Source organism: Enhydra lutris, unplaced genomic scaffold (genome assembly GCF_002288905.1).
Source record: "Enhydra lutris kenyoni isolate GAN:26980312 unplaced genomic scaffold, ASM228890v2 scaffoldscaffold13, whole genome shotgun sequence".
NCBI lineage: Eukaryota > Metazoa > Chordata > Mammalia > Carnivora > Mustelidae > Enhydra > Enhydra lutris.
In genome coordinates this window covers 46,007,762-46,019,967 of record NW_019154097.1, presented here as the reverse complement: position 1 = coordinate 46,019,967, position 12,206 = coordinate 46,007,762, and the positions used below count along the sequence as shown (strand labels likewise).

General features: G+C 56.1%; 1 protein-coding gene across 5 annotated transcripts in view; it reads left to right on the top strand.

Annotated features, from left to right (window-relative positions):
* Nucleotides 1-11,079, top strand: part of LOC111145953 (CAP-Gly domain containing linker protein 2) — a 68,749-nt gene extending 57,670 nt beyond the window's left edge. For 4 of the 5 annotated variants that reach the window (XM_022501273.1, XM_022501275.1, XM_022501272.1 and 1 more), the window contains 7 exons: nt 126-183; nt 2,458-2,541; nt 3,681-3,837; nt 5,398-5,557; nt 6,840-7,025; nt 7,336-7,398; nt 9,679-11,079. In XM_022501273.1, coding sequence (XP_022356981.1) covers nt 126-183; nt 2,458-2,541; nt 3,681-3,837; nt 5,398-5,557; nt 6,840-7,025; nt 7,336-7,398; nt 9,679-9,690 — 720 coding nt within the window. In that variant the 3' untranslated portion in view covers nt 9,691-11,079. Of the gene's footprint in view, nt 1-125; nt 184-2,457; nt 2,542-3,680; nt 3,838-5,397; nt 5,558-6,839; nt 7,026-7,335; nt 7,399-9,678 lie in introns of those variants that run through there. The other variant, XM_022501277.1, reaches the window with a different exon arrangement.
* Nucleotides 11,080-12,206: the final 1,127 nt, after the last annotated feature.

Genomic DNA, 12,206 nt, shown 5'->3' with positions numbered 1-12,206 from the left:
ATCAAGTCCCTGAGAACCAGCCTGTAGGGGTGAGGGGTGCTGGCTCTGCTGGCGGCGGGGGGGGGGGGGGGGGGGGGGGGCGGGGGGGGGGGCTGAGCGACCCCCTTACCACGCTCTTCTTTCAGATGATTGAGTCCAACGACATTTCAGGGGAGAAGATCAGGATGAAGGAGACTATAGAGGGTGAGTGGCCATGGGGCTGGGTGGGACCCTGGGCTTTTGGGCTTATGAAGTGCCGGGCCTTGGGCTAAACCCCTTGTTACCTGTTTGGTTTTAACTTTTTTTTTTTTTAATATATAAACTTCTAGTGGGTCAAAGGGCAGCATCTGGAAAAGGGTGCCCTGTCGCCTGAGTTCTCTCCCTAAAGGCACCACGTTGGCCAACTTACGGTTCCTTTCCAGAGACGCTTATGCACAAACACCTGGGTCGCCCAGCCACACCTCCCGTGCCGTTCCACCCCTTTCTCTTGTCCACTTTACAGTGCTTCTTGGAGACTGTTCCAGTCTGTTCCAGTCTCTTCCATGACGGAGAATAATCCTTTGCTTGGAGCCCTGTCATGTGTTTACCCAGTTTCCTACCTATGGATTGTGTGTTGTTTCCAGTCTTTGTCTATTACATTGCTTCAGTAAATTACCTTCTGCTCTTTGGGGCTCAAAACTTCAACTCCCACCAGCTGAGGTTGAAAGTATGTTTCCCCACAAGCTTCACCAGCAAAATATTTCATCACATTTTGTGGTCTTTGCCACTCTGAGTGGTGAAAGATGTAACTTCAACTCGCCCTTTTCTTTCTTCATGTCCTGTGTTCTGCTTGCATCTTTGGCTCATTTTTTCCTAGCAGGTTGTTGATCCTCTTGTTGATTTTTAGAAACTCTTTATATATGACATTGCAAACATTTTTTCCCCCATTTGTAGTTTGTCTTTTGACTTTTCTTATGGTCATGCATGCCATGCAGATTTCTTTTAAAGATTTTATTTATTTATTTTAGTGAGAGAGAGAGAGAGAAAGAGAGGAGCAAGTGGAAGGGCAGAAGGGAAGGGAAGGGGACAAGCAGACTCTGTGTTCAGCAGGGAACCTGACGCAGGGCTCGATCTCATGACCCAGAGATCATGACCTGAGCCAAAAATTAAAAGTCGGACAGTTAACTGACTGAGCCACCCAGACTTTATTTATGTTTTAGTCCCTCTGGACTAGTCCTTCCTGCTCTGCTTTTTCAAAATTGTAAATTCTTTTGGCTGATTTTTTTTTTTTAAGCTGCAACATTAAGACATAACTAACTGTTCTTTTTTTTTTTAATATTTGATTTATTTATTTGACACACAGAGAGAGATCACAAGTAGGCAGAGAGGCAGGCAGAGAGAGAAAGGGGGTAGCAGGCTCCCCACTGAGCAGAGAGCCTGATGCGGGGCTCGATCCCAGGACCCTGAGATCATGACCTGAGCTGAAGGCAGAGGCTTTAACCCACTGAGCCACCCAGGCGCCCATAACTAACTGTTCTAAAGTAAATAATTCGGGGGGCATTTAGTATGTTCAATCAGTATTCTGTAACCGCGACCTCCATCTAGTTCCAAAACATGTTCATCTCCCCAGAAGGAAACCCCGTGCCCATGGTCAGTCCCTTCCCTGCCGGCTGCCCTCCCTGTAGCCGCTGACAGGCACCGGTCTGCTCTCTGTCTATGGATTTGCCCATTCAGGCCGTCCAGTACAGATGGCATCATGCCATAGGTGGACGCCTGGCCGCTTTTACTGAGCGCACTATAAGCAAGGTTCACTTATGTAGCACGTGTCACCGCTCCGTTCCTGTTCATGCCCGAGTAATATGCCATCGTGTGCCCCCGTCTTATTCCTCCTCCAGCTTTGATGGAGGGCTGGTCTGTTTCTGCCTCCCGGCTCTTGGGAGTGGTGCTGCTGTACACACGCACAAGGAGACGCATGCGAGTCCCTGTTCCCGTTTTTGGGGGTGTGCCCGTGTGTTCTGGGTCTTAACGCACTGAGGAAGGATTTGCTAGAACCTCTTGGCTGGTCTTGCTTATCTTCCAAGTGATTTCAGAATCAGCTAACGTAGTTCCGTAAGAGTGAAAATCTTGTTGGTATTTTTATGGATATCCTACGTACACTTATTAACTTATGGGAAGTGGATGTGTTTCTAGCACGTTCCGTAGATCATCCTGTTGGGGACCATTCTGAGGCTCTCGAACATACTGCTGTGTGACACGGGCGCCGTGACTGTCCCCATTTTTCACTCAGGGAAACAGACTCCCCAAGAGTTAAATGGCCTGAGACCGCGTGGTATTGGAGGCGTCTTTGGAGTGGGTCCCCCCGTGAGAGGGCTGGTGTGGGGAAGGATGTGGACCCTGGAGGCCAAGTGTGGCCTCGTTTTCAGGTTCCTGCGGGAGGGCCACGCCCTCACCCACTGCCCTTGCAACATTATGGCCCCTTGTCTCTCCTTTCTCCCCCAGGCCTGCAGGACAAGCTGAACAAGAGGGACAAAGAGGTGACAGCCTTGATGTCCCAGACCGAGATGCTCAGGGCCCAAGTAAGTGGTAAGTCTCCCTGCCGCAGGGCAGATGCGGGGGGCTCTCACGGGGGTCTCAAGCCAGTGGGGCGTGGACTGGGTTGGCTTCTGGGTCCGGGTGCCCTCTCCCACTCCGCCTTGAGAGGGCGATGTGGGCCAGTCCCCCTGCTCGGACTCCCACCTGAGCAGCGGAGAGTGGAAGAGTGTGACCCCCACATCATCTCTAAGATGGCCAAGCGCCCCGCTGCCTTCTTCCCATAGAGCCAGGTCTGTGTTCTCTGTGTTCTGAAGTTCCATCAGCTTTCTCTCTCCTCTTGACTTCTTTTTAAAAAATATTTATTTGAGAGAGAGCGTACAAGCAGGGGGAGCGGCCGAGGCAAAGGGAGAAGCAGGCTCTCCACTGATCGATGCAGGGCTCGATCCCAGGACCACAGGATCGTGACCTGAGCCGAAGGCAGACACTTAACCGACTGAGCTGCTCGGGCGCCCCATCTCTCGTCTTGACTTTAATGTTGGTCGTGCACATAGAGTGCATGTGCCTCCGGCTCCTTTCTAGATGAAATACAGGCCTTCGGACTTGGGGGGCAGGGAGGATGCTGGCCACAGCAGGGAGCGAGACACAGGGGACACAAGGGCAGAAGGGGAGCCTAGAGAGAGGCACAGGTCTGGAATTTGTGATTCTGAGAACTGGCCCTGCTTCTCGTCCTGGAATGCCAGTGGTGATGTCCGTGAGACGGCCGCCGTCCCGGGAAGTGGTCCCCACCCCCACTTCTGTCCAGTTCCCATGACGCTCACGTGGCCTCATTGGTCCCCACAAAGGGCGGTTGACCTCAGACCTCTCCAAGGCTAAGGGGAGGATTTAGCCTTCCCTTGTCCAGGTCGCAGTGTCGATGCCCAGGGCCTGTCTCGGGACAGGTGGCCTGCTTCTCCCCACACCAAAGGGCCTGTGTGGCTGAACTTGGGGTTGTGGCCTGCTCTGTGTGGCTGTTCTCTCGGCCCCTTGCTGGTTCGCCAGGACAAGAAAGACCCGCTCTGTGGAGTGCGTCACCCTGGTCCCCCATGTAAACCAGCTCCCTGCCCGGGACTTGGCTCCCCGACCCCCAGCGGAGACAGATTCTCATGGAGAGCTTGACCCTCTCTCTGCCTTCCCTGCCGTCTGACCCTCAGCACTGGAGACAAAGTGCAAGTCGGGAGAGAAGAAGGTGGACGCCCTCCAGAAGGAGAAGCGGCGCTTGGAGGCAGAGCTGGAGGCCGTGTCCCGAAAGACGCACGACGCCTCGGGCCAGCTGGTCCTCATCAGCCAGGAGCTGCTCCGGAAGGAGCGGTGAGTCCACTGAGGGCGGTCCTGACCCTGACCCTGACCCTGACCCCATTCCGCCGGACATTAGCCAGTCTTCTCCGGAGGCAGGGCAGGGGAGGGGCGGGTGAGACAGGTGCCTGGCATCACGGACAATCGCCATCCTCTGCTCCGATGAAACCTCAGAATCCTTCTCAACACAGATCTCCAAGCAGAGCCTGCAGGCAACACTGGTGGTTCCCAGACTTCTTGGTCTCTGGGATCCCTTTAAACTCTTAACAAGGACCGAGGATTCCCAAAAAGCTTTTGTTTATTTATTCTGTAATCACCATATTATCAATTAAAACAGAAGTTTACTAATCTTTCTAAATCCACTTAAAAATTATAACAAGCCAGTTGCATCACATGTAAATAATATGCTTTTGATAAAAAGTAACCGTTTTTCTGGGGCGCCTGGGTGGCTCAGTCATTGGGCGTCTGCCTTCGGCTCAGGTCATGATCCCGGGGTCCTGGGATGGAGCCCTGCGTCGGGCGCCCTGCACCCTCTCCCTTTCTCCCTGCTTTTGTTCTCTCTCTAGCTGTCTCTCTCTGCAAATAAATAAATAAAATCTTATAAATAAATAATTAATTAATTTTTTAAAAAAGTGACCGTTTTCCAAAACAAAAATTATTTTAGGAAAAGAGTGGCATCGTGTTACATTTTTGCAAATTTTCTGGGTCTTGTAATTTGTAGAAGACAGCCCGATTCTCGTATCTTCCTCTGCTTTCCGTCTTTGCAGTTGTTATTTTGAAGTATGTTATGAAAATCTGACCTTACGTAGATAATGTAGTTGGAAAAGAGAGAGGAGTATTTTAATATCCTTTTCAGAGTATTATTAATATACCACTTAGGTGCACCTGGCCGGCTCAGTCGGGAGAGCATGAGACTCAATCTCAGGATCGTGAGTTCGAGCCCCACGTTGGATGTGGAGGTTACTTAAAAATTAAGTCTTTAAAAAATAAATAAAAAAATAGAAAGTGTCTCCACATGAGCTCTCTTGGATGAATGTTTTATTTAAACTTTTTAAAAGATTTTTATTTTTATATATTTTTTTAAAGATTTTATTTATTTATTTGAGAGAGAGAGAGAGAAGGCATGAGCAGGGAGAAGGAGCAGAGGCAGAGGGGGAAGCAGGTTCCCCGCTGAGCAGGGAGCCCGATGTGGGGCTCGATCCCGGGACCCCGGGATCATGACCTGAGCAGAAGGGAGATGCTTAACCGACTGAGCCACCCAGGCGCCCCTGTTTTATTTAATTTTTAATCAAACAGATATTCTGTTCTCCGTTTTTAAAACTTGAAGAACATTCTAGAAAAGGCCCCGTCCTCTTGACCATCCCATCCCCAAATCCTGGCCCCTCTCGGGCTGCCACCAAACGGTTTTGTGCCCCACGTTTTCATGGTGGCCCCTCCTGGCCCGGGCGCTGTCTGCACAGCCATCGCCCTCCCTTAGCGCAGCCAGCCCGTAGGCAGCTGGCGGATCGCCGGGATGTGGGAGCTGAGGGCCAGGGCTGACGGGCTTTCCTGTGCCCGCCCACCGAATCCCGCCAGGAGCCTGAACGAACTTCGAGTGTTGCTGCTGGAGGCCAATCGCCACTCCCCGGGGCCCGAGAGGGACCTGAGCCGCGAGGTCCACAAGGCCGAGTGGAGGATCAAGGAGCAGAAGCTCAAGGACGACATCCGGGGTCTGCGAGAAAAGCTGACCGGGCTGGTGCGTGGACAAGGGGGAGCCTGGGGACAGGGGCATGCCGTGGTGGGCGGAGGCTGGCGATGTCCTGGAGCCACCCCAGGGACAGCCAAGTCACAGGGAGGGTTCGAGAGGCCCTAGAATCACAGACAGGGCCAGCGACGTAGCTGTGGAAGGGCCACGGGCGACCCCTTTGCAGACATCGTGGCTGGCCGTGTGGCAGTCTGGGTGACACAGTGAGAGGGAAGATTTCCAAAGACCCCAAGCTGTTCAGAGCTAGGATGGGCTCCTGCAGGGTGGTGAGCTCCCCATCGAGGGAAGTAATCAGCCAGAAACCAGCTCCTAATTCAGGGTTTTGCCACGGGGATTCACACATCTGTCTCAGGAAGGAGATGGGACCTATCAGAGCTCTTTCTAACCCCGAGCTGCTGGGAGCTAAGACTCCTCCATCAGGAGCAGGAACCTGCCTGAGCTGAGTCCCCAGACGTGGGGCTTGGAGTAGGTGGGCCATGCTGGGAACACAGGACAGAATTGTCCCCACTGGTCCCCCTGTGGCCAGCTATGGGGCCCTGTCAGTCCCAGGGTTGGACAGGACAGGTTCTGGGAAGACAGGCCGGCTGCCGTGGGATGTGGCTCCAAAGCCCCCAGTGCCCTCCCGCTCAGCTGCACGGGTTCAGCCATTGGAGGAGACGGAAGAAGGGAGGCCTCAAGGGCAGGGCAGAGGGACAGGACCTGCCTGCAGCTGGGGGCCCTCGGGGTCAAGGGCCAGGGGCTCACTCACTGCACACTCTTCCAATCCTGGCAGGCCTAGCCCGCAGGCAGGACTCCAGGGCCCTTGGCTCTGCATCTGGGCATAACTCCGGAGAAGCCAAGGCCCTGGGGCCCGTGGGGACTTCAAAGTTTCGATTCCCTGAGGCTTTCCCAGAGCCTCATGGAGAGGGGCAGTCCTGTTCTGGCTCATCTCCGTGGGGCACAGGCTGGTCAAGTTTCTCTGGGGAACTCGCCCAGGGCAGCTTCTCCTGTGTCCCCCCGTGCTGTCCCCAGTGCCACAGGAGAACTAGGGAAGGGCTCGGTGGTTAGAAAGTCCCCACGGTGAGGGAGGTTTGAGTGGAGGATCAGAGCGGAGCAGCGGAGCAGAAGGATCTGGAAGCACCCAGCCCAGGGGCAGCGTGATACAGTGGGATACAGGTTTGTGCAGGAGCGAGGAGGCTGGCAGGCGCGTCCTCTCCCAGCACACGCGTGCACACGTGCAGACGAGCGCGCACAGGCTCACACGCGCGCTCTCCGTCTCCCCTGCTGCGTGCAGGACAAAGAGAAGTCCCTGGTGGACCAGCGGCGCTATTCCCTCATTGACCCGGCCTCCGCGCCCGAGCTCCAGCGGCTGCAGCGCCAGCTCGTGAGCACGGAGGACACGCTGCGGGACGCCCTGGACCAGGCTCAGCAGGTGGAGAAGCTCATGGAGGCCATGAGGAGCTGCCCCGACAAGTCCCAGGTGAGCCCCGGGCCGGGCATGGGCGGACCGGGCGGCGAGCCGTGGGGCGCTCCCTGTCGTCAGAAGCATGGCCCTGTCCTGGGAACCCTGGTCTGTGAGCGGGGAGACTCCGCCCTGTCCTCCGGGAGTCCCAGCCCAGGGGAGTACACGGCTTGATCCTGGGGAACTCAGACTAAGCTGGGACGTGGCCTTGCCCTGAGACCCCCCAACCCCCGCCGCTTTCTGAAGAGCCGCTGGTGGCCTCTAGTGGTCGCACCAGGAACTGCTGCCTGGTGACCCTCACTCAGCCTGTGCCCGTGACTCTTTGCAGGCCATCAGCAATTCCAGTTCTGCAAACGGCATCCACCAGCAAGACAAGGGCCACAAACAAGAGGTAAGGGACGCCCTGTACCCCGGGGGACCCCCTGCCACACCCACGGCCCTCCCACACGGGCTGACTTCTCAGGAGAAAAAACCACGAAAAGCCACCCCAATTACAAAGGTGCCTGGTGCCAGAGTCTCCCCAGGTAGGGCGGCCACTCTCCATCCGGCCGTCATCCGCTCCTGCCACCTTGTTGCTCTTTTTCCAAACACTGACATAGTAAAAGTTCTACGTGCCTACTGGGAAACTTAGAATGTACTCTTAGAGATGACCTAGACAACTCTTAAATGATCTCTTTGTGGAACTTCCCTCTGTGTGTGTGTGTGTGTGTGTACATGTACAGAATTCTTTTTTTTTTTTTTTTTTCAAAGATTTTTTATTTATTTATTTGTCAGAAAGAGAGAGAGAGAGAGAGCACAGGCAGACAGAGTGGCAGGCAGAGGCAGAGGGAGAAGCAGGCTCCCCACAGAACAAGGAGCCCGATGTGGGACTCGATCCCAGGACGCTGGGATCATGACCTGAGCCGAAGGCAGCTGCTTAACCAACTGAGCCACCCAGGCGTCCCAGATGTACAGAATTCTTATTATTTGCTGATTCCTTATTTGCAAACCGACCTACTTCATGACATTTGTGACCCCAAAATCAGCACTCACGGCCCTTTTAGGTCATTCTCGGGCATGCGCAGAATGGAGAGAAATTCGAGTCACCCGCAGGGCACAGTCCCAGCAGAGGCCGCACAGGGCGATGCTCACCGCCGGTTCCAGTTCTGAGTCAATAACCGTCCTTTCCACGCTCCGCTTGGTGCCGTGTTTCTCCCATTTTCATGCTTTTTCCTGGTGATCTCGCTGTTCAAAATGACCCCGGGGGCTCCAGGCTGGCTCAGTTGGAAGAGCGTGTGACTCGTGATCTCAGGCTTGTGAGTTCAAGCCCCAGGTTGGGTGTCACTGGGTTCTTGATCCCAGGACCCCAGGATCACGACCTGAGCCAAAGTCAGATGCTGACCCAACTGAGCACCCAGGTGCTCCCGCCCTCCTTTTTTTTTTTTTTTTTAATTGTTAAATGCTGGACCTCACCTTTAGAAATTTTTTTTTTAAGATTTTATTTATTTACTTGACAGAGAGAGATCACAAGCAGGCAGAGAGAGAGAGGGAGAAGCAGGCTCCCCGCTGAGCAGAGAGTGCGATGCGGGGCTTGACCCCAGGACCCTGGGATCATGACCTGAGCCGAAGGCAGAGGCTTAACCCACTGAGCCACCCAGGCGCCCTTACCCTCCTTTTTTCTTTAAGCGAAGTGTCCTCATTTGGGGTTTGGCTGATGGTTCCTTGTGATTCGAGCCGGGTTACGCATCTCAGGCTAGAATACGTCCTCAGCGTGGTGTCCTCTGGGCCCCCCAGCTGGCCAGGCGTGGCGTTCACCTGCCCTTCCCTCCAACAGGAATTGAGATCACCAGGTCAAGACATTGTCTGATTTCTCCGCTGTACAGTTAACGGTTTTTTCTAACCGGCGGTCTAGGGAGAGAGACTTCACGATCACATAAACTCCCTGTGCCTTCCCGGAACAACCCCGGACTGAGCATGTGTTGATGGCTTTTGCCTGAGCAGTGTTCCCTGGGGTGACTGCTCAGTAGCGCCCCTGACAGCCCGTGACAGAGTAGGTGGCATACTCCACGGTCAAGTTTCCCTCCTGGTTTTTCACTGAGTATTTTATCTTATTATTACTCTTAGTATATGGGCTGCCGAAGCGAGCACTATTTTATTATTATCCCTAAAAGATTGTATTTATTTGTCAGAGAGCGTGTGAGAGGGCACAAGCAGGGGGAGCAGCAGAGGGAGAGGAAGGAGGAGGCTCCCCGCTGAGCAGGGAGCCTGATGCGGGGCTGGATCCCAGGATCCTGAGATCATGACCTGAGCTGAAGGCAGATGCTTAACCGACTGAGCCACCCAGGCGCCCTGTTATTTATTTTTTTTTTAAGTAGTCCCCACGCCCAGTGTAGAGCCCCTGGCAGGGCTTGAACTCACGACCCTAAGACCAAGACCTGAGCTGAGATCAAGAGTCGGATGTTCGGGGTGCCTGGGAGGCTCAGTGAACATGCAGGGGCGAGGCTGAGCAGGAGAAGGAACTCTCCTCCTTTCATCTTGAGGCCGTGGAGCCCCCCCAGCCACTGTGTCATCCAGAGATGGGAGAACCTGGGCCACAGAATCCGCCAGGCCGAGGCCTGTGGGGGAGGGGCAGAGAGCGAGATGGGACGGGTTAGGGTCCGACACCTGCTGATCAGGCCCTTGCTCTCTCCAGGAGAAGCACTGACCCCGAGGGACACCGTGGAGCGGCTGATCCACACCACAGCCCCTGCAGCCTGCCCCGGCGGCGCCCCCTCCAGGCAGGGGCCAGGACTGTCACTTTGGAGACAAGAACAGTGTTTGTAACAATAACGTGCCCACTGCCTCGGACAATCCCCCATCCCCGACTCCCCTGCGGGACCAGGAGGCTTCCTCAAGCACGACCTCCCACAGAGAGCGGTACAGTCCCGGCCTGGCCCCCGGGACCTTCGGCCTGGACAGCCTGGATGCCCCAGCAGTTTCTGGAATTTGTTTGGGGGAGGCTGAGGTGATCTGGCCAGGCCCCCCACCCCACCCCCAGAAGGAGCCGCCCAGAGCACCATCTTGGCACCCCGGGCGTGTCCCTCCCCTCCCTTCTCCTCCTTCTCCCGGGTTCCCCTGACACCCCAGAGAGCCATTGTCCCGGGAAAGGGTCAGAGGAGGCCCCCTAGGCACCAAGGAGGGCAGTCCGGTCCTCGGGAGCCAGGTGGGGACCCCTTTTCTGCAGCCCCCAGGCTTCTTGTCCCAACAAACAGTGGTACAAGCCCCCTTCAGCCCCTCTGCCCAGCTCAGCCCAAGTTCAAGGTGTTGTGGGGACAAGGTCCTCCCCTCCCCACCCCCAACACCAGCTCATACATGTAGCTCCAAGCTGCTGGCCAGACGGTCACCATAAGGCCAGGAGCCACAGTATTAGGAAAGTTTGGAAGCCCCTCTCCTCATCCCCCCTCACGGGCCTGGCTGGGAGCTGGGGCAGCGGGGCCGCTGGAGAGTCCAGACCCGGGGCTCCAGGCACTGGTCCGCCACGCGGCGTCCCCGGGGTGGACTAGCTATTCCAGAACTGGGCCTCTGCCCCGCAGACACGCTCACGCAGGCTCTGACCCAGACACGCACCGACCCTGGCCTGCGCACCGGGGGTCTCGCACGCATGCGCAGCCGTGTGGGCGGGGGCGTTTGCGGTCCGAAGATGCCCGCGCTGCGGTCCTGGGGTCGAACCCCCGGCCTGGCAGGGCTGTGCCCGGACACACAGCACACGGTTCTGCTGCCGCGCTGTGTGGGTGTACACCCGGGTACCCGTGGGTGTGTTCAGGGACGTGCGTGCCGGGCTCATTCGTCGGCGGGCACGCCTGCCAGCAGCCCCCTTGCTTACCAGGCACCTGCTCCGAGCTCTGGAAGCCCCGTCCCCGCAGCCAAGAAAAGAGCCCAAGAGCCGTTGTAGAAAAGAAAGATCTAACTGCCTGTCCCCGATGCCCGGCGAGCCCGTCTGGGTTACTCCAGGCCTGTGGGGTGGTGGGAAAAGCCAGTAGAAAAACCTCTAGAGCTGGAGGGCCCGTAGGTTACTGCCTTTGCCTCAGTGTCCCCGCGGAGGCCTTCCTCCGCCCCCCCCCCCCCCCAGCTCAGGGAGTGTTTTCACTCTGGGGCCCTCCCCTCCTAGGAGCTCAAGGGGGAAGCCTGACGGCCCATCGAGGCGTTCCTGCCACGCACCAGGACGGGTATGCAGTCTGTGCCCTGAGAGCAGCCCAGGGGGCCCCCATTCTTGCCCAAATGCAGCCCATCCTTGGGGCGGGGGGCGGTTAGCCAGATCGTCCCGTCGGCCCGCCACCTCCCCGTTGGCTTCTGGTAGCTCTCGCATGCGGTTTTATTAACAACAGTCTAGAAGCGACGCTTTAGTGGCCTAACCCAGAGTTAACTACTACTCTTTCCAGCAAAATCCGGCAGCTCGCCCCGCCTACAGAAGGCATCGATTAGTCTACTAACAGCCAAAGGCCCACACCAGGAGGGGCTGAGCCCCCAGGGCGCCTGGCAGGTGGCAAGAAGCCCTTTGCCTGTGAGCGCCTCCCCCTGCCCAGTGTGGGTTCAGCCTGTGCCCCGTCCCCAAGCCCTCCCAACCCTTGTCCTCCCCGAAGTGGAATTGTTGAAGTGTGGCGAGTCCGTGCTCGAGACAATAAAGCTTGTGACTGATGTCCAGGACCCTTGTCTGCTTTTCTCTGCGTGCCCGCTGGGACGTGCCAGGAGCGGGCGTCGGTCCTGTCCTGCTCATTGCCGGCTAATTCTTACTCAGTTGTGAAAGGCTGATGAGGGCTTCACAGGGCCTGGCTTGAAGAGACCCAGGAGACCAGGACCAGAGCTCGTCCAAGGAGCAGGAACCCAGCAGGGACCTTCTGAGGACCAGAGACAGCAGGCATAGGGGGGCAGGCCGGGCAAGGCTGCCAGAAGAGGGCTGGGGGTTTGGACTTGACTCTGTTAGAAGGAGGAGGGGACCCACAAGAAATGAAACCTCTCCCTGATGTGCAGAATAACTAAAACGAGTTCAGTGAGTTCTGGGAACACTTGGAACCTCAGGGAGGGAACTCTATCTCCTGCAGCCAGCTCTCTCGAGATCAAATGAACGGTAAGAGTTTGCAAGCTCTGTGGTCATCTTACAGGCTTTGCACTTGACATTGCTGTCCTGGGAGACCATCAAGGCTCTCGGGGTTAACAGCTGAATGCATTTGGAAGCTTCGTGCT